General features: G+C 38.8%; 2 protein-coding genes and 1 non-coding gene across 4 annotated transcripts; 1 reads left to right on the top strand and 2 right to left on the bottom strand.

The window, feature by feature from the left end:
• Positions 1–1,265: 1,265 nt before the first annotated feature.
• On the bottom strand, positions 1,266–1,348 carry trnal-cag. The gene has a single exon. It is a non-coding gene; the product is annotated as a tRNA-Leu (tRNA).
• Positions 1,349–1,493: 145 nt separating this feature from the next.
• dusp23b (dual specificity phosphatase 23b) lies at positions 1,494–4,025 on the top strand. Of its 2 annotated transcripts, none has more exons than XM_041972800.1 (3): positions 1,494–1,560; positions 3,033–3,312; positions 3,733–4,025. In XM_041972800.1, exons 2-3 carry the CDS (start codon positions 3,043–3,045, stop codon positions 3,916–3,918), a joined length of 456 nt encoding a protein of 151 aa, XP_041828734.1. In that variant the 5' UTR covers positions 1,494–1,560; positions 3,033–3,042; the 3' UTR covers positions 3,919–4,025. The 2 variants fall into 2 exon arrangements, with proteins under 2 accessions (XP_041828734.1, XP_041828733.1); XM_041972799.1 differs by lacking the exon at positions 1,494–1,560 and adding an exon at positions 1,578–1,763.
• Positions 4,026–4,553: 528 nt separating this feature from the next.
• Positions 4,554–22,050, bottom strand: LOC121631636 (afadin). Its single transcript, XM_041972641.1, has 22 exons — positions 21,955–22,050; positions 16,250–16,442; positions 13,975–14,081; positions 13,750–13,877; positions 13,582–13,664; positions 13,104–13,309; positions 12,783–12,928; positions 11,360–11,454; positions 10,988–11,259; positions 10,571–10,714; positions 8,876–9,074; positions 8,689–8,780; positions 8,505–8,591; positions 8,339–8,404; positions 8,152–8,225; positions 6,763–6,881; positions 6,522–6,668; positions 6,300–6,388; positions 5,924–6,064; positions 4,905–5,804; positions 4,726–4,819; positions 4,554–4,597 (listed from the first exon to the last, which is right to left on the bottom strand). The coding sequence occupies exons 1-22, from the start codon at positions 22,048–22,050 to the stop codon at positions 4,554–4,556; spliced, it is 3,522 nt and encodes a 1,173-aa protein (XP_041828575.1).
• Positions 22,051–22,361: the final 311 nt, after the last annotated feature.

The following is a 22,361-nucleotide window of genomic DNA, read 5'->3' as shown; positions in this document are numbered from 1 at the left end:
GGATGAATTTGTGCAAGTACCAATGGGCAAACAAGGATGAATTAACAAAGGCAAATCAAAAAACAAGTAAATATGATGAGGCATATCTTGTTCTAGGCTTGACCAGATAATGGTCAAATAATAAAAATGGTCAATGATGGGTAAAGGAGAGAAACCACAGTATGTTTTATGTCTCAAAATATCAGCATCTGACAGTATGAAGTCAAACAGGTTATAACACCACTTTGGGACTTAAACACAGTTAATGAAGTAGCAGCCAGTAAACTAAAGACTATTTCGTCGTATGTTTCTTTGTAAGCATTGGGGTACATGTGATAGTGGGATGGGGGGGGGGGTCTTGACATTAATTCGCAATTATAAAGGGGGTCCTGCAGAAAACGTTTGGGGAACCATTGCCGCAACTTAACAGTCAATATCAGTAAAGAATATTTACTCATGAAGGTTTTCTATTCCAAATACCGTTGAGTCTGACATATAGATGCCTCAGTCATTACTGACGCAGCTACTTTGTTTGTGGGCAAAGACCTTGCCTCCTGAAGATCACAAATAGATTGTCAAGACACTATTTAATATGGGGCCCAAGGGAAAGCAATGTAGTTTCCATGTGAAAGCAATTTGTTGTTGTGCATAGTGATATTAAAAAGCACAACATTTTTCAATAACTCTTTAAAGTTTTAATTATTGTTTAATAGGGTTATTGGAAAACAATGTCTTTTAAAATGAGATATTTCAAGTGTGGTATTTTCTATTTATTTTTACTGAAAAAAAAAGTCATTTTTAATGACATTGTACATTTAACTGTACAACATTGTACAACAAAAATGATTATTGTGTTGGTGATAATGGTTATGATGAAACTATGCTATTTACAGGTAAATTAACTTGAAAGTAGTAAGGACCACATTGCTACACAGAACAAATGGAAATTCTCTGATGAGGAATGAAAAAAAAATCTGGAATGAGAATTCAGCCATCCAAGTCACACCATGATCCCTTGGCCCTGTACCTCTTCTGGTTCCTCAGGTCCTTTTGTAAGAAAATGAGAAAAAAGGAAAATATTAATCAAATTTACAGTTGTGTTACATTTTTTTAAAAAGCATAATACGACTAAATTAAATAATTTCAGTAGTCCGTACTTGCTGTACCAATGTGTACCAACCCATCTGAATAAATACTGAATGATTGTATGTTCCTAATACATTAATAGTGAAAATATTCAGGAAAACTATAATGTAAACATGGGTGTAGCAGAGACATTAAAAGGTTGTCAGAAGTGGGATTCGAACCCACGCCTCCAGAGGAGACTGCGACCTGAACGCAGCGCCTTAGACCGCTCGGCCATCCTGACACATGTTGTGGCACACTTGACGACATGTCACAAACTGTGTTTGTTGACTGATATATGTATATAAATATATATGTATGTATCATACATACCCGTGTGTGTGTGTGTGTGTGTGTGTGTGTGTGTGTGTGTGTGTGTGTGTGTGTGTGTGTGTGTGTGTGTGTGTGTGTGTGTGTGTGTGTGTGTCAGTAATGACACTGCTGCCTAGGCATCAGGTACATTTCAATAAGTCTGCTGATTATGACAGCTGTAATACACAGTGATGGACGAGCTGCTGCCGCACCTAGCATTGCCACAGACCTAAGCCCGGTCAAATAACCTAAACTTTACCAGTGTATTTAGTAGAGGAGTAGCAGGCGCTAGCAACTAGCTCAGCAAGTTCTACACGGTAGCTGTTTGTCCATTCCTCACGTAAACTGTAAGTAAATTTGTAGCTTCTATGTAAAAACACCGACTGCTGTGGTTCAGCTTGTGTAAAGGCGTTGAACGTCCTCACTTAAAACGCCGGTCTGACTCGCAGAACAACGGAAGCGGTTGCTCAAAGCTAACTTTTAGCTAGCTGCCACCGACTTGTCTTGCGTTTATAATTTTTCAATTAAGCTTCGTGAAATTTGGCCTGTTCTACAGCGGTCTTACTATGCTGACATATCTAGTGTTTCCAAAGTAACCTTTTAGTGAATCACCGGACCATCTAGCTTTGCCAGTGATGTTGTCTTAATGTTGACTAGATAGACTCTAATGGTGTGTACTTCTTGTACTTATTAACTATTGCTAACTGCTTGGGTTTATCTGTTAGCTCTATTGAAATGCTGACATTAGTTAAATAACTAAATATTCCATAAATTTAAAAAACGCAGGTCATGCTGTTTGTACTATTTGGGATCGAACCGGTAACTCCCGTGTTCACCTGATCCCGACCAAATTTATGATCACAGAATGATGCCGACGTGCTGAAAACATAGACAACGATAATCTCACGAAACCTAGCCGACCATTCACTGAAAACTGCGTCTGAGATCCTGAAGGACCTAAAATTTCTTCAGTCTTGAGTTGTTTTCCCTTTAATTTAAGTAATAAATGGGCTTAACTTTTTTTTAAACATGTTTAGATTAATTCTCCTGGTTGAAGATCATGTAGTTTCTTCTAAAGGCTACATTCATATTACAGATATTACACACAAGCATAATCCTTACAAGTTATCTCATTGTAAAGGTGACTAATCAGGCTTTTCAAAAAATGTATACAACACTAATTGCTATTATTAAAGGGAAGAAGCAGTCAACCAAATGCAAATTTCTTTGCTTTTTGTGCCAAGTTTAGTTATGGTCTCTTTGACTAAGTAATGGTTTCAGTTTGCTTTTGTAGTTTAAGAGGGAGAGGTCAGCTCAGCTGATTTTTTTTCTCTAGCTGCAAACTGATGTGATGCCAGTTAACATTAGAAAACCTAAAGCAGTTTGAAAACAATGTAGAAATATTTTGTTAAATTGCAATCAGATTGAACTGGAGGTATTTCTGATTTTCTGTATAGTGGGTGTTTGCTGATGCTGCCACATTTTTTACTCTGCCATTCAAGATGCTTGATTAATTTTTGACATGTTTTTTCTGAAAGATAAATCAATAAATGTTCCATAAGGCTCAACAAACTATGAAGTAGTCTAAGCAAACATTCTCTGTTTTCTCTCCTCAGTCTTCCACTCATGGCCTCTTTTGCTCCTCACAACTTCTCCTGGGTGGAGCCAGGCAAACTGGCCGGACTGGCAATGCCCAGGATGACATGTGAATACCAGTTTCTGCTGGACAATGGCATCAAACACCTGGTTTGCCTGTGTGAGCGGAAGCCTCCTTACCATGACTCATGCCCAGACTTACAGCTTCACCACATTAAGATAGTAGACTTCACTCCTCCCTCACCAAGTCAGATTGATAGATTTCTCTCTATCGTGGAAGAAGCCAACTCAAAGGGGGAGGTATGATTTTATATTCACCCACTGCAGTGGTTATGCTTATAAAGTATTTTAAGAACTTCAGGACCAGGCCTCATTTCTATACTACTGCATCAGTGTTGCTTGACTTTATTAAACTCCTAGAAAAGCAGCAGGGAAAATTATTTCTTAGCCTTGCAGCTTTTCCAAAGTGCATAAATCAAAAGCTAAAAAGAGGTGGGGTGCCTTAAAAAGCCTACTTGGCAACTTTTCTGACTTTTATTCAGCATATTTTCTAAGCTACTCTGACACATATTCTGGCTGTTATTTGAATTAACAGACTTATGGAAGGTTATACAAAGTAAATACATCTGTGCAAATACCTGTCTGACCACAATGTAATGCAGGGTGTGTACTGAGTTACAAACGGCTGCAGCAAATAAACACTGTCTTGTTCATCGTCAGGGTGTGGCTGTCCACTGCATGCATGGGCATGGGAGAACAGGGACCATGCTGGCCTGCTACCTGGTAAAAACGAGGAAGATTTCAGGGATCGATGCGATCAACGAGATCCGCAGAATGCGGAGCGGTTCCATCGAAACTCAAGAACAAGAGAAGGCGGTGGTGCAGTTTTATCAGCGCATTAAGTAACTTTTAGTAAAAGAATGAAATTTACTTTTTGAAAGTAGTAAAAAAAAAAATTAAATAAGCATAAAATAAACTGACTTGGTTACTTATTATCTGGTAAATGGAAAATACAAGAAAAAGTTCTCACATTGTTTAAAAAATATCTGGGGGTCCTGGACATCTTCTTAAAGCTGAAATGTCGACATTGCTAAGACAAACACTCTTACAGCTACTTTTACATGGTACTGTCTGCTTATTGTTGCATTTCTTTATATAAACGTTTTTCTTTCTTTCTTTTTCTGGGGTTTAACCTTATTTTATGCACTGGATGCCAGGGAAAAGAGACGCTGACGCTCCCTGAACGTGAGCTTTTCAGGAGCTGACACACATTTCTTCATTTTCTCCTCCTGGTTTCTGCAAAATAAACAAAAATAAGAGCAGAAATACTTGAATTTTTCCATAATGGGGACACAAACAGCCAACACTGTTTTAAAATGAATTTATGGAGTGTAATCTGCAGATTTATTTTACTCAGGGATATTCTTTCCAGCACTTTTCAAGCGAAAGAATCAAATAGCTTTTATGTTGTGGACATTTCTGTCATTCACATGAAATCGAGTTGAACTCTACTGGAAATGTTTGGGTACCATTAACTGTACTCACGCTTCCGATGCCATATTGTGAACGCCACTTGCTCTTTGATCTGACAAAAATATGGAAATTATGTCATTAGAATTAAAGATGAAATGTCAGATAAACACACCTTGTTTTGAATAAATCAATATGACATTAAAATGTTTCATTTTCTTTATTGTGTTTGTGAATTATTACCAGTCTTTGCCTTGTCTTCCTCATAGAAGAGATGAGGAACCTGATTCTCCTCTTTCAGTTCCCGGTTGGCATTCCCTCCAGAACTTCTATTGTTCTAAACATAGAAGAAAATAATCAGACGAAGAGCAAAAGCTTTTAAATCAAATAAATGTAGTGTAAAAAACATTTTCCACTTCAACCTCAGCATGTGGCATTCTGTTCTCCAGCTGCTGCAGGGTCACCATCATGTCCAAATCTTCCTCATCCTGTTCATCCTCCCCCCTCTGCTGCATCTCCTGCACCCTCTTCTGAAACTGCCACTCTAAATTAAGCCTCCGCAGTCTGTTGTTCTCCTCCGCCGTGCGCTTGGCTTTAGCCTGCAGCTCCTGCACCTCCTCCACCAGGTGCTCCACTGCTTGAAGCCTCCGTTGCTTCTCCAGCTTCTCCTGGGCCTCCCTCTTCCAGGGGTCACACAACACCCGAGGGTCTCTTTGCCTCACAGGACCTCCTTCCCTCTTGTTCTGCTGAGGGGCATCTTCTAGGAAGGAAACATGTTTTTTTGTTGGAGTGATGCTCACTTGGGGTTTTTCTGTTTTACCTCTGCATGTGGCTGATCTTTGCTGCTGAGGTTGAGGTAGCTTCTTAGCTGCAGGGACAGGACAGGCATAAATATGATCCATTTGACTTTGAGGACTCTGTGTGTGTCCACTGACTTTAAGTGTCTGGCTCATCTTCACAGCTAACAAAGAGGAACTCTGCTGGAAGGTGGTAAGTGGAAGATTTGACTGTGTGCTTGCTGCTCTGGTTACAGGGATGTCGATGCGTATTGGCTGGACTGAAGGTGCAGGTATGGCCTGCTGGGAAAAAGGCATTCTCCAGACACCAGCTGCACTTGTACGACTGCTTTGTTGTTGTTTGGTGGGAGAACTGTGATTGGAGAGGATGTCATTAGAAGAAAGACTTGAGCGAATTGGGAAGGAGGAGTAGTGACTTTGAGTTTGCTTTGCAGCCTGGTCCCTCTGTTGCCATGCGTTCTGTCTTTTGTCCAGCAGGGGGCCTCCACTGTCCATGCACAGGTTCTCCTGTGAGAGGGCTTGACGCTTAAAGAAATAAAAAGCGTTAAATATGATGTATTCAGTTGTTAATTTACTATTTTTCCTTGATGCTAAATAACTTAAACAGGTCATTATTTCTGTGCCTGAGGCGCATTGTGACATACCATAAATGCTCTCTTATTGCTGCTCTGTTTTTCTAAAGCTCCTAAAGACATTTTGAAGGTTTGATGAGGTCGGTTTATCTCAGACAGGCTCTTGTCTTTGGACTTGGGGTTTGGAAGAGTCAAATATTCTCTGTGAAATGTCTAGATACAAGCACAAAAAGAAAATGTTCAACACTTGAGTGTTTAGTTGATTCAACAGTTTAGTAGAATGTTTATTTTACCAGATCGTGACAACATCTGACTAATATTCAAGTATATTTTTTTAATGAATTTCCATGTAAATAGAATATCCTTTGTCCTGTTTCTATCCTTTGATTTTGTCATCACATAACAGCTGAAGCTTATGAAATGAAATAAAAAACCTGTTAAATCTCACATCAGTGCAAAGGTTGGTGGTGGAAACAGAAGTGACATTTCCTCTCGCATCGGGGTCAGCAGGTTCCTCTCCATCCTCCAGGTGCAGGTCTGTTAGAACAAGCAGACAATAACAGTATCAGAGCTTCTGACTCACCCTTGTTCATTAAATGCATTTTAAATTAAGTAACACACCGAGCACGTGCCCAGGAGCAATTACTGATCAAAATGGAAGTTCACTCACCGGTCATGTTGGGGTTGGAGCGGTAGAGCTGTCTGTTCCTCTGCATCATCTGGTCCTTTTTTTTGCTGCCTCCGTGGAGCCTCTCCGACGAGCCAAGATCCACGACACAGTACAGCACGGACGTGTTTTCATGTGGCTGAGCACGGCCTCCTTTGGATTGTGAAACAACAGAAGGTTTTAATTAGGTACTAAAGGACAGAGAGGGGAAAAACAGATGTTTGACTGTATAATAGATTCCTACTTGTAGTTTTTTCTGTAGTTGCTTCACTCAGCAGGGCCCCAAGACCATGGTAGCTCGCACCAAACTTTGCAACCTGTAGGGTCACTACAGGGCCAGGTTGCATCATGATTGCTGCTGCCCTAAATAAATGTAAGATTAATAAGGTTAGAAAGGTTAGTTTTCGATTGAAACAGGCTTTAGTGTTTCAGGACTCTTTGATAAAAAGAACATGTTGCTATCAAGCAGCTAATAACAGGATGCTGATGTTTTTTTTTGTTTTTTTTAAATCAGTGTAAAACTGCTTCATTTTCAGGACAGCAACTAATTACTGATTTATATTAGTGTTAGACCTACTGCATAGTTTGTCAATTTTCAGCCTTTTCTTAAGCCCTAAGAAACATATTTACAATAACATTTGTCTTCTAAAATATACAAATTTTACAGGAAAATTAAGTAATTCAGAAAATACATTCTCAGCTAACATCTGTCATTCAGCAGTGCTAGCCACAACCACTGGAACCTGAAAATTTCAGCTATGTATAACACAGTATCTCCTTGTCCGTCTCTTAATAGCTTTGGTTTACCCACAAACTGCACTGTGTGCGTACTTCTTCTGTTAGCACACAGCAGTCAGAGCACTCTCAGATTGAAAATTTCCGGATCTGAAGGCTTCTCAGAGGTGACCCATGAGAAGAGGGAATTTTACGTAATCTTAAACAACTCAACCCTCAGAACAATCATAGCAGTTTGAGTAAAAAGCCATATTTAAAGTTAATATACTTCAACATTTCAGAAAGTTAACCAGATTTACCTGTAAACATGTATGGCTTCAAAAGTCTTGTTACTTTCTTTTTAAAAGGATGATGTCTTGTATTGCCAAATAAAATTCTACATCTGTCCTGTTCACATTTTCCAGCTGCAGTTCAAGTGCCAGTAAGCCAAACTGTCTGACTGATCACACGTCTGAACTCATGACTGATTATTGGTACACTATCAAATGTCCCGTCCACCATCAAGCTTTAAAGGATTGCATCTATGTTTCCCCTGTATGGTTCATGTTGTCACATTCACTGTAATGGCAAAGTAAACAGCTGCCTGATGCAGATGTGATGTAAAACTCAACTTAAACAGATTTTTTTTATGGCCCAGCTCTGAGTGACTTTCCGTTTGCCAGGATTGGTTTCCTGTTGTCCAAACCGAGAGTGCTCTGATAGCCATGACTGATGATCACACATCATGCTGGCAAAAACTGCCATATTTCTCTCCACAAATTGTTATTGTTTTTAATTTTTTTCATGGCAACGTAATGAGTACTTGTTGAGATTTGCCGGCCCTACTTCAGTCTCTGAAAAAACCCTAAAAGAAAAAGAGAAAATTTCCCAACTGCACATCATGCTGTGGTGTAGCTACCTTTCTTGGCTGAGTCCAACCAGATTGTGACCATCCACACTGAGCAGCTGATCTCCAGCTGCTAACCTCCCATTCTGTACAAGCAGAGATGTACATTTAATGCCATCCTTCCTTATGTAATATCATAAAAATACGTTTTCTGTGTCAGCACTGAAGTTCAGCTGGACCAGACGGGTTTTGTTCTCACCATTTCAGCTGGGCCTCCCTTGACTATAGATTTAATATAGATCCCAAGGTTACCCTGCCCTGCTCCCTGTGGGAGAAAAAAAGGATGCAGTTCATTCACTGAACTTTTGTGAATTTAGTTTCCATGATTAAATTTTACAACATTCTGCCAAAATTTACTGAGTCACCTTGGCGGCTACAATGCTGACTCCCATCCCACTGTTCAGAGGCTTGTGTAAGGTTATGGTCTCAATCTCAGGCTGTCTGTTCACTCCCTGTTAGGAAAATTAGACAAAATGCTGAACTTTATTTCACTGTTAAATCATATTTCAGTTTATCTTGGACCGCTGAACATGCTTTGTTTTTCTTCACCAAATATGCTCCATCCTCAGAGGGAACAGAGTTATTGAAGTGCACAGTCCAGTCGCCTTCGGATTTTGGCTGAGATGTCAACGAGCAAAGACCTGCCAAAGCAAGATGTATTAAAATACAAATTCTGAGAAACCATTTCAGGCTCAAATACAGTCGATCCCTGGCTTTTAATTTCAGAATCTCATACCTTTCTGACAAATTGGCTCCAAAAACTCTCTAAACCCCGGAGGGATTCCTTTCACAGTGTCACAGGAATATCCTCCCTCCGGAAGCAGGAAAGGCAGGTGCAGATCGAGGCTCTCCTCCAGCTGGATGTCACGTCCTTCACTCCGAATCAGGTTATCCGCTGAGGCCTCGGCAGCCCTCACTACAGCATCGATCAAATCCTGCAGCGAGGATGACAGACACTGAGGCGGCGGAAATATTTCAGGAAAAGGTCGAGTGGGTGTACATGTAGTCGATTGACATTTGTCATCGTGTGACAAGGATCCAACGAGGGGACATTTAATCTGCCTGCTGTGAGTCTGAGCAGAATGATAAAGATAACCCTGGCCTTTGACTTCCCTGCAGAGGTAGACAAGTGCAACATCAGATCTGTGTTGTCATAAGAGCAAGATGATGATGAAACTGAGTGGTAATGGTGTGAGAGCTGGAGGCTGTAAAAGCTCTTCTAAGTTGAATTGTTTTCACAGAAGAAATTTAGTTAAATACTCATATTTCAAAAGACTTAGATGGTTATTATTCCACTTCGTGCTACTCAATATTAATTCTGCTGCACTTCAATAACTGATGTGCATTTGACACATTTTGGGTTCATATTGTAAACCAGGTCATGTGTAGATTGAATATTTCCAATAAAAGAAATATTAAGTCATTATATTAAATTAATCCATTGTATAATTTATCTTATAATGCAAAAATTAATAATTATATGGACCCATCACACATTTCCTTCATTGTTTAATCCACAGACAGCCAGGAATTTAAAAAAAAAGAAATTTTTTATTATATATACATATATATATATTTAATATTTAATTGTAAACCAAATAAACAATCATTACATAATCAATTTTGTTAATTAATTAATTAATCCATTCATTCATTCATTTACATTTTAGGAGCAACTGTGATGAAGGTTTGTGGCAGATTGTCAGCAAGACTGTTTCAGCCATTCACAAATTTTTTTTTTCTCTTTCAGGTTCGTACTGTATTTGACAACCTGAGTCACAAATAATTCATAGATGTGGGTAAAACTGGCAGAACCTTCCTGAAAACAGTCACAGGTGTTTCTCACCAGTGTTTACCTGAAGCAGCTGTTTTACATCCTAATAAAATCTCTGACATGCTGCCAGAGATAAAAAAAAATGAATAAATTGTCCCACCTAAACCACTTCTACCTCCTACTTCTAGTTCTTCCCATAGTTTGCCCACAACTGGCCTCCAGGCATTTTAGGGCTCATAATGATACTAGACATTGACTGTTTGCCAGCGATGGGGACCTGGGATTTATAGTCCCAGTAACATTTCTTCTCACACCTCATGTTCAAGTAAATATTAAAGAAATAATTCACCAAAAAGCAGTGGGGTAATGTATCAACTCACTTCACTATCCTGCATGTATTATTCATGATCATATTCATTAGTGTAAATTATTCATGCTATTGTAAATCGATGTTGCTGAATTCATGTTCCGGGGATGAAGCTTCTACTACATACAAAAAGCTAAAGCTTATGTACATCTGTGCCAGATGCTCATAAAATATTCCAGATATCACCACTGCTTGATTGGTGCTGGTACTTTGATTTATACATGCCACTTTTTTATATTAAGAATACTGAAAAGCTCTTGCATGGCTTTGGGAGGAGTGAACGTACTCACAGGAGGGATGTGAGGCTCATTGGTTGCATAGACGTAGCCTGACAGCAACATCCGCAGCTGCAGTGAGTTCAACTTGAAACAGGTATTCTGAATGTCCTTGGCATCCTGCGTTGAGTACTTATTCATGGTCAGGAGTGTGGTTGCCTAGAAACAGCCAGGCAGTACTATTTTAGCATCTTGTTCCTAAAGAGAAAATATTCTTTCACACTGTAAATGAAAGCTGAGTTCACAATGGACTGTATAATCTATCAGAGCTGCAGATAATAGTAGAACAGAGAAACGCTTGATCCAGGTTTTGCTTGTAAGTGGAATAAGTAATGGATCCTGTTGTTTTTTTTTTTAAATAACAATAACAAAACCTCAGTTCAAGCCTTGTATTTATAAGTGTTGAGACATGCAGTGCAGGCAGTTTGACACCTGTATGATGTTTCCCAGGTGGCAGTCGGCAGCCAGCTCCAGGCCCTGCCTCTCTGCCCAGGCTTCGATGGCTGTGAGCCTCTGGCGGAGAGCAGATCCCCAGTAGTGGGAGCGCAGACCTGGAGTTCTGGCGTCTCGGTTCATGAGCTGGTTAAAGAGCCAAATGCTGATGAAATGGAAGAGCTGGGAAAAGAGCTGAATGGTGAGGGTGGGATTGACCCGACAGCGCCTTAATAGAGACATGGCATTCATCAAGGTGTTCAGCACCATCTCTGTAACAGTGAGACAAAGTAAAATGTTCACAGCTCTTTCAAGAGTGGTGTTTAGGCTACAATATTTTTATCTGTGGTATTTCTGTAAAATGATCAATACCTATTCCAGCTGGTAGTGCACCGTGTTGCTCAGGATCAATCAGGAAAGTAGGTAAATGTTTTCTTAACTCATTCTGTAGACACTGTAGCAAGAAACTTTAGGGAATAAAAATAGATAAATAAAGCACGAAGCATCAAATGCAACAGAGCTAAGCTAATACAATCTCATTTTCTATCTTAAAATCCAAGATTAGGAAAAATTTAGAGGTGCATTAGTGGGTGTAACATAGGGAACATGCACGTCTATAAATCCATCATTTAATACTATATATACTATAGGCTTTAGATCAACATCTGCTAACATCTGTGACATCCTTATCAGTAGAAGTCTTGATTATTTCAGCAAGATGATACCAAACCAAACGCATACAACATGGTTCAGTTGTAAAAGACTCCAGGTGCTAAAATGACCTTTTAGTCTGTTTTAAATAAAAACATTGGAAAATAAATATTAATGAGCTGGAATCCTGTATCAACTGTAAATGTAAAAACATTAAATCTACAAAACTATAGTAATTAGTCTCCATAGAGCTCATTTTTTTTTTCTGTAAAAAGTTGTACTATGTATGCACACTCACAAGCCACTTTATTAGGTCCACCTTTTGCCTTCATACCTGCCTTAATTCTTGGTGTCATGGATTCAACAAGGTGTCGGAAACATTCCTGAGATTTTGACATGACAACACCACACAGTTGCTGCAGATTTGTCGGCTGCACATCCATGATGAGAATCTGCTGCTCTGTTGGATTGAGATCTGGTGACTGTGGAGGCCGTTGGAGTCCAGTGAACTCATTGTCATGTTTTAGAAAGCAGCTGGAGACGATTTGAGCTTTGTGACATGGTGTAATATCCTGGTGGAAGTAGCCATCAGACGATGCTACACTGTGGTCATAAAGGTGTGTATGTGGTCATTGAACAATGCTCAGGTAGGCTGTGGTGGTTAAAACATGATCAGCTGGTAGTAAGGGGCCCAAGAAATATCACCTACACCATCACCAGCAGCGGTCTGAACCATTGATACAAGGTAGGATGGATCCATGCTTTCATGTTGTTTCCACCAAATTCTGAACCTACCATCTGAAAGGTTGCAACTAAAATGGAGACTCGTCAGACCAGGCAATATTTTCTATCTTCTGTTGTCCATGTCTACATGACTAAATGCAGTGAATTGCTGCCATGTGATTGGCTGATTAGTTATTTATGTTAACAAGCATTTGAACAGGTGGATTTAATAAAGTGACCAGTGAGTGTGTACATGGATTTATGGATCTGCAGTAAAATATTTTTTGGTCCATATAAATATATTCTATAGACAATTTATACAATGTAAACTGGATGAAAAGTCTTGAGTTGTGATTGTTGTGTAAACTGTGTGGGAGGATATGATGACGATTTGATCTCTGTGCTGGTCTGTCATCTGTACCTGTAGGCTCTGTGCACCTGGTGGGACAGATTTAGCTGACTATTCTGTGTAAGCGGGCTGAGGTCTTTGTCATGTTTGAGGAAGTTCAGCAGCTCAGAGGAATTGGCCATCCAGAAGGCGAGGGCCCCGGCCATGGCTTTCTGCCTCTGGAGATGCAAACACAGCTCACATTGCAGCGTCACATAAACTTAAGGAACACATACAGACTTTGAGGTGGCGGCATTTAAAAAAATCCATATTGAGAATAAAAAAAAGACTAATCCTAAACAAACTGATGCTTGTAAATAAACACAAAAGTGAGGAAAGTTTTCATAAACTTGCCTGGATGACATTCCCTGTCATGGCTACCATTGTGTTTGTGATTAATGTTACATGATGTGTGTGTTCAGAAGATGGAGAGCCTCGAGTGTAATGGCGTCGCAGAACAAACCGGCACGCAGCATAGAGGATGTAAGCAGGTGAGAGCTTGAAATGAACTGTGGAGCTGTTGGTGTAATTAATGACTGCAGACAGGAAGAGCTCCTCCGCTGCAATGTAAAAAAACACCAGCAGGGGGCAGGATGACATTACAACGTGCTCTTAACTGGGGATATGAAACTAAAAATATTTTTTTTAAAAAGAATGAAAGAAATCACACAATGAAGATAAGGTGTGGTTTTGTTTCACACTCACCATTATCAGAGAAGTGAATCTCTATGGGTAATCTTGGCTGAGCTGAAACGACATGAATGTGAGAAATCCTGCTTCTCGATAGTGTTTAATGCAGTATAAAATGATTGTGCTGTTCAGTATTACTTACCCTCAGGAGCCTGCCTGTGCTCCTTATTCTTCTTGCAGTGTTTTGGGGTTTCTGTGTTATTGTTCAATAGGTCTTCTGTTGATCTGGATTTTAATTGTAAAGAAGGGGATATTAATCTTCAGCACAGCAGGCCTGTGACAGCAGTCTGGATATAGGTGAACATTTTACCCGCTCTCATCTTCTGATAACTTGTCCACTGCACTGGTTTTGCTCTTCTCTTTTGTCTTTCCTTTTCGTGACAGCGTCCTCTTAAAGGTTTGGATAACACCTCCTTTTTCCTTCTCGAGACAGCTTTCCTTCATTGTCCCAACATGCAAACAGAGTAGATTCATAGTATATAAGAGTGAGAGTTACAATTCAAAGTCTTGCTATTTTTTAGTATTTCAGGTTTACCTTCAAACTGTCCCCGTCTTTCTTTAACACAAAACGTCCTTCTCTGTTGTCTGATTTCCAGCTCAGCTGTACAACCAAAGGTCTCTCATCCAGGTCCAACTTGCGTTCTTTTGCAACATGAAAAAATAGAAAGAAATAGTCTGATTGTTTTCTTAAAGCAACAAAGCAACCAAAATTCCATTTTTTAAGCTATCAACATTGATTTCATTTCATAAATCTGCATAGCATAGGTTCAACATCCACCTACGTTTTTACTTCATGATGACATCATTGACCAGCTGTGTCTTGATAACATCTTAGTTGTTTATATGGAGGACAGCATCAGCCAGCTGGTTGAATTAGAAGCCGAAGGATCAAGACTCATCATGAGTTTTCTACTTCGCTCTCACTCATGAATGATTCGAATGAGAAGTTAAAGGAGCAATAAGTGGAAATTCATCGTTTTTAGATTTAAAAATCGCTATGTGAACAAGAAGTGTAATTTCATCTGGAGTATAGCATGACATCACATGCCTCCTCTGTTTACCAGCCGGTCCGGCCGTGTGTTCATGTACGTTCATATGAACGTACATGGGCAGCATGGCTCAGAAATGTAGAGCGGTCGTCTTGTAACCCGAGGGTTGCCAGTTTGATCCTTGGCCGAGTCGAGTTCATGTTGAGGTGTCCTTGGGCAAGACACTGAACCCCTAATTGCTCCTGATGGGTCGTGGTTGAACGCCTTGCATGGCAGCTTCTGCCAACAGTGTGTGAATGGGTGAATGTGAAGTATGATGTAAAGTGCTTTGGGTTTCATTCCAGATACAGTAAAGCGCTATATAAATACAGACCATTTACCATTACCATATGAATCGCCGCCTCCCTCGGCCCTCCCTTCCTATTAAAGGAGGGAGCAAATAAGTAATGGCAGCTCATATTTTCAAAGCACAATTGTGGAGAGCAGAAGGAACCGTTCACCTGCAGACAACCAGGATCCAACATAACCTCTAAAATAGGGCTGCAACGATTAGTCGATGTTGTTGACAATAGGGCTGCAACTAACGACTATTCTGATCATCGACTAGTCATCGACAATTAAAACGACTAGTCGACAAATCAGATTATGTATCTCAGAATTATTAAATGGATCTTATTTCACTTTCAACTTTTAAATCTTGCATGAGGTTGTTATGTAAGTCCGACGTTCCTCATCTTTAAATGTTCGAGCATTGCAGATGTACTTTCATGGTACGCAAGGTCCGTTTTACAAATCTCACATGTATTTAATTTATTTTGTAAGTTTAACGTGAAGTTATCCCAGACTATTGACGTCCTCTGCTGCCGCTTTGTTCCGTGGTTGGCCACCATATTTTTACCCTGGCGGACTTTATTGCACACGTGCCACTCTCAGCAGAGAAAAAAAAAACCTATAGAGTGAGACATCGTCTTCTTTTCTTATCTCTGCTGAGCGTTGGGACAAGAAAGGGACATAATTCAGATCAACATTAGGCCTTGTATTTCCAAAGTGGAGAGCTTTGCGGAAGCTAAAGATGCTACCGTTTGACTGGACAGTAAGCAACAACATCAACGTTATAAGCTACTTTAACATGTTCCACAAAATGGTGATATTATTTGCTCAGTGTGTTTGCGCTTTGCATATTTGTTTGCAGACGAGGCGAGTTGGGGGTGGGGGAAGAGGTAGAGGGAGCTGTGGCTCATGACACACTCTTTTGGTCTACAGGCAGCGCACAGTCTTTTGCCCCTTTAAAAGATGTGGTTAGCTAGGGTTAGACGCTAACCATGAGATGCAGCATCTAACCATTAGATGGTGTCCTTGATCACAGGCTCAGAATTTGTTAGGCGTTCCCCGCACATGAAAATAGCACCAAAGCTATGGAACAGTCTACCACTACAACTACATTTATTTTTTTTAAAGCACTTAATAAATAAACTTTACTTACTTATTTACTTTCTAACACATAATTACATATTTTAATATATTACATAAGCATTGTTCTACCCAAAACATAAGCTTATACATGCATTGCCATCCATGTGCCATGCCAAGAAAATGCAATCAAATTCTAATATTTAATGTAAACTGACCTTTACCTGGGCAGAGGTGCAAGTGAACGCAGCATGCAATGTACTACTATATGTTGTTCTACATCAAAACTACTATTTTCTAGACCAGGGGTCTGCAACCTTTACAATCCAAAGAGCCATTTTTCACTCACCCCAGCTAAATAAAACTTCTTTAGAGCCTCAAATGTTACAAGACCTTTTAATAAAGTCTTACCTTTATTAGTGTGGATCTCATATAGGGAATAACTAGTCGTCAGCATTTTCATGTCGGGCCTGAATTTCTCTGAAAGAGTTTCAATGAGCTCTTGAGTCTGAGAGCTGCTGCAAACCCGCAGGCACTTTGTGGCCACGTTGCCTTCTATATGATCCTCAAAGTAGAAGCGGATCACACCATGAAACTTCAGTTTCTGTGAAAAAACAGGAGACGGTCATTAATATGTCCTGTGTGGGGATTTACTCAACACAAAAAAGCGTTTCGCTTTTAATAAAATGTCCTTAAACCATTCCGTTGAAAGGACTTTGAGGGTAAATCATCTTATCTTTTCTAGAAAGTCAGTTTTGGATAAAATATATATATGTATATTTCTAAAGAAAAACAAACAACCCTTCAGTGACCTTTAAATCTGAACTTAAAAAAAAAACATACAGTATCTGCTTTTCTGTATCATCGGGCCCAAATTATGATGCTTCAGAGGTTTGTTCATAGAATAGCAAATTCACAAACACAACTTTCCCTACTAATTAGGCTGAGAATATACTTTACATGATTTAATTTAAAAAATTATCTATTTTCTTTAATAATTTTTAATTAAACGTATGTGCGTTTATCATGGCCGCCTTGCATATTTCGCATTTGTTTAAAGTGTTTGCATAGAAATAAAAGCTACACATTTGCAAGCTGCCATATACCAGTAACCAGTAGGGGGAGTGTAGGGATCCAGTTTGACTGGATGTACAGCGTAAGTGGCAACAAAAATGATGAAAAGTTTAAAGGGTTGGTTTGGTGACTGGGCCTGAAGTTACCTGCATTTTTACTATACATCAATGTACAGTGACAAATATGCTTGCCACAATGGCTGGTGATCAGAACTATTTTAGAAGTTGACATGCGAGGCATGCTCGCCATGTTGTGCTTGGTTTATGGGTCTTTTATACCATCTATGATACAGCTGCTGGGGTTTTTTTGCCATGATGTCAAAATTAGCCAAATACTAACCTTGCCTATTGTCACCACATTTAGCATTTTGTTTACACTCACATTTTTTTTATGTGCCCCCTAGTGGAATCCTCTGGGAACAAGCCTTGTCTTCAAGCAAGTATATGAACAAATACACTCATAACAGAGCTGGTTGCCCATGCAAGATTCAAAAGTAAGCATATTCTCTGCCTTAAGCTACTACTACTACTCCTGCAGTCCATAATGATGTCTTCAAGATGCTGTATTGACCACAGTGATCAAAGTAGTTAACTGTAATTTAATTTAATTACAGGATTTGTCACTGCAGATTTCTGTATATACATGTTTTTAAAGTGTGAATATTAAACCTTTCCAGATAGCAGACATGTTTGGGCCTAATCTGGACTTCTTTTGGCACTTATGATGGTCATGTGGTGGAGTTTTGGCAGCCACCATCACATGGAGTCAGTGCAGTAAATCAAGACCAAATGTGGGCCAAACAAAACTGCAAATGTGGGCCATGATTGGGCCAAACATTTTTAGCTATCTAGGTTGTTACAGACACTTTTTTGTGTGTGTATGTATGTGTGTGTTTGCATGTGTACAGCGTTTGTGTTTTTTTTTTTTTTTTTTTTTTTTTACAGTAAACATCTGTAGCCTCATTTTGTTCCAAATACATACGTAAATAGGTACAGTCTGTTACACACATTGTCAAATGTCACTGCCCTCATTTTACCATGTCTGCTGTACATTGGCATGGTTGTTAGAGGACAGTATAGAGTTCAGAGTTCACTTCAGAAACAACATCAGTTTCAGACAATGACATGCATGGTGACAGTGGACATGATAATGTGCATTCTCAGGAAGAGACATAAAAAGAGGCAGTGCAGTAGTTGAAGGGCGTCTGTGCAGTCATTAAATTCACAGTAGATTTTTCTTCTTTGTACCTTTAGCTGGTTGCATGTAGACTGTACTGTACAACACTGTTCCCATGGTTTCCAGGGGTACTGCCCTGCTTTAAGTACGATTCTATCGCCGCCGATGGAAAATGACACCCGCGATTCAAATTAGCGTAACTCCGCGACCATTTACGCTATCAACGTAATTCCAACAGATTCTGAAAGCCAAGAAACGTAGCTTTCTGTTGATATATGGCATGTTACGGTTTTCGCGGGTTACGCACGAGTGGGCGGGGCAAAAGGAGCAGCGGCGGGAAACAACTGTGGGAAGCAGCAGCGGAGAACGAGACAACATCTGTCGGATCGTAGCGGTGATTTTAGTGCCATCTAGCGGATTTTCTCGACGTGTTTTGTGTAGATACCTTCTGTAAATAATATTTTGTAATTGTAAATAAAAGGATTAGTATAGTTTTTTATTGTTTTAGTGTGTTTTTTCTCTTTTTTGCTGTAATTCATCTTTTTTCTTCATCATTCCACTTTTCTTGCTGAAGTTAGTTTTTTTTCCATATTTCCTGGCCTAATTATTTGTAGTCATTGTAGAATTGTGTAAATAAATCTGTAAATAATGGAAAGAGATCATCTGAGGAGATCAGACAGAGAGAGGAAAGTCCCCCAGAGATTTCTGGAGAAGGATGAACAGGATGAGACCGGTGCAGCAACATCCTCTCAAACACAGTAAGTGACAGTTTGTATGTCAGAAGGCAAGCCAAGGGAGGAAACAATGCACTCTGTGCAAAAGATGTACACCCTGGATGTGTTTGGAGTGCAAAGTTGGCCTCTGTCTTCAGCTAGACAGGAACTGCTTCACCATCTACCATGGCTGCTAAAAAACGCCTGAAAATCTACAAATATAAAAGCCTCAAATATGAAAACTGAAAGCTGCAGGCAAACAAAACTTTTTGTGATGTTGTAAAATAGGTTAAATTTCATTTCTGTAATATTGGATTTTTTGTTCCTATACATTTGAATTGTTCATAAAGCAAAACCTGGTGATATTTCAAATCCGTTTTTTTACTTTTTTGTATTTAGACACTGTTATAAGCATTAAGAATACATTAGAATGACAAATACTTGATATATTTTTAAAGGTACATTTGTCCTCAAAAAAAGTGCAAAGTATTTCACTAAAATACTATTTTCTGACACTTTTATTGAAAAAAAAAGACTAAAAGGACTAGGCGGACTGCCATAATTACAGTACTTAAAGGGTTAAAGCCTGGTACACAGATAACAATTTTTGGGCTGTTTTTGTCCCGATTTTGCCTCTTCCCGACCTCGGATGGCAAACACCTGATCATCGTAAGACTTCCCTGTCCAATTATCATTTGGTCTGTTGGTGTGACGAGCCGCTTTGTCCCAATAATCCGCTGCAAAACTTGCTGTAGCTGACAATCGGGAATATTGAACATGTTCCATATTTTAGAGCAGCTCAGAATCTGGTTTATTATAATGCATGTACAGTAAGGTCACACATTCTGATGGCTTTCAGAAATGGTGACCTGGGTCATACAGGCTCTGTGAGGCTCACATAAAATGTGAAGATGGGAGATGGAGAAGTCCCTGGGTTTATTTTAAGGGATATACAGTAAGGTCACACATCTCTGTTAAACAGCTAATGTTAAATTCCCATGCATCTGAAAAAATTTGTAAAACATTTAGCTTTTTTTTTTTTTTTTTTTTTTATGGCGAGTTATATATATTTTGACGACAGCGCATCAGCATGCAATGTGCCAGTCTACCAAATACTGCTCAGCTTAAAACATAATTAAATAAATCCATTTTCTACATTTTATAGCGACTGTATAGTTAGTTTCCTTTGAGATACTATGACAAGCGTCTCTTTCTGATGAGTATTACTCCTGAAATACAATCAGTTAGATGATAATCAAATATTTAACAAAGTCAGAGGTAGTCAACTACTTCATCCTTCCATAGTTTACGTAAATGCTCTTCTCGCATCTTTTAAGACAGTGATACAGGGGAAAAAAAAAAGAAAAAAAAAAAAACCTCACTATCACCCCCTGCAGTCACAGATTCTGATGGGTCACAGATTTTGGTGTAACAACTGCACTCTCTTTTAAATTAACCAGACTTATCAAGATAAGCCAGACTTTCCCTTAATTCAGCTTCGTGGAAAACCCCGAAAACATATGTAAACACCAATTATGGCTCCTCGTGTCAATCTGACGGCATGAACACAGACAAACGATACCTCTACTGAAAGCTCACATCTCACATATTCCAAAACTGTAGGACTCATGACCAAGATTCATTTATGCTTCACCTTTGTAAAACATAGTCATAAAATGTCTTACCTTTGCTGTCTTGCCTCCACACTTTTATCCACCAGAATAAAATCGCATGTAGTTAAAAAGAAAAGTAAAAGAAATAATATATGTTTTTCATTGTCTTTTAGGAGCAGACGTCTCTTCATTTTAATAAAACCGCTCCCTTCTGTTTACATGAGACGCACTGCTGCAGCAGGACCAGACGTGGAGGAAGAGGAAATAACAGAAATGCCCCGCCCTATTATTTGGTTTGTTTGTTTGTTTTGGGGATTTTTTAGCATGCACATGATAGCAAATAGGCTTATAACAGCACCACTCCCCCCGCAAAAAAAATTACATCAGAAACAATAAAATAAACAAAATACATATAAAATAATCATGTTTTACAAACACACATACAATCAAGTCCTGGTTGTTCTACTTTTAATCGAGGTCTGTACTCAGCCAATAAATTGTGTTTTAGTCTATTTTTATACATGGATAATATTATAGATGAATCCAAAAGATGTAAATGTCTGTTCCACGGTTTAGCACCATGGTATCTGATCACCAACTGATCACGAGGTGTTTTGTAGCAGATACAGATGTAATTTTACCACCTGCCTCGTAAAATAATGATGGGACTGGCAATTATATAAAAAATAATGTTTTATGTAGGAAGGCCAGTCATCATCAAACAATACTCTAAATACAAATGTACAGGACAAATGAATGTTAATTCAAAAAAACATTTAAGAGTTTTAATTTTAAAAACAAAGGTGAACTTAGGGCACCGGGTTTGGAAAGAGTTGCTATCCGAACAAACTTTTTTTTATCGAATAAAAATTTTATTTAAGTTGGTAGTGTAGGCATTTCCCCATAATATATTATAATAATTTAAGTGAGGATAAATTAAATTGTATATAGTGTTGAATAACATTTGTAATGTACTAGATTTCTTATCGTACTCATGATTCCACTGGATTTAGTTATTTTTATGCAGACATGTTCGACTTGTTTCTTCCAACACAATTAATCCTCAATTAGAACTCCTAACAAACATGTAGATGACACTCTTGTTATTCCTTAATTATTAATACAAATTTTGCTTTAATCACATTTACATTTTTTATTTCCTGCAAATAACATAGTTAGACTTTTTAACATTTAATGACAATTTATTTGCTCTGAACCATTCAGAATAATTAAGATCCTTATTTATGCGTTTGATGAGAATGTTTATGTAATGTTAATATTAATATAAAAAATAAATAATTATGGTCCCAGAATTTATCCTTGTGGTACACCGTAATCCACCGAATTCCTTTAAGATTAATAATTTTTCATAAGGACATACTGTTCCCTGTTAGATAAATCATTACACAGACAATTATAGACTTTGTCTTTGAATCCATATTTATGCAGATTTTGAAGCAAAATATTGTGGTTTACTGTGTCAGAAGCTTTCAATAAATCTAAAAATCACCAACTGCAAAGATGTCTGCAGAAAACTCACCTCATCTGGTTGGCTAATTTCAAACAGGTCCAGTCTGTTAATATTCCACTGTCGGATGATCTCTGATAGTTTCTCCCGTTCTACTTCCTCTGGCATTTTTCAGACTCAAAGTATTTACAAGTTTTCATCCAGAAAATGTCATGTAAATCCACAGAGGACTAGACTGACAGTGAAGTTCTTTACTGTAGTGGGTGTTTCATCTATCTGGACTCTTCCTTTCTCAATCTTCCCCCAGTTTGTTATAAGCTCATTGTCCTCGGCTGTGAGATCTTATAATTGCCTAATTTATCCCAACATCCTCACGCCCCTCTACACTCCCCCATGACCCCCTTCCCCTCATTTAATAGGTCAGTGGAGCTTTGTTGAATGCAGCAAATGTGCAAACTAATCATAAATTTGACATAGAC

Source organism: Melanotaenia boesemani, chromosome 20, assembly GCF_017639745.1.
Source record: "Melanotaenia boesemani isolate fMelBoe1 chromosome 20, fMelBoe1.pri, whole genome shotgun sequence".
In the NCBI taxonomy this organism is placed as follows: Eukaryota; Metazoa; Chordata; class Actinopteri; order Atheriniformes; family Melanotaeniidae; genus Melanotaenia; species Melanotaenia boesemani.
This window is presented reverse-complemented; position numbering and strand designations above follow the sequence as displayed.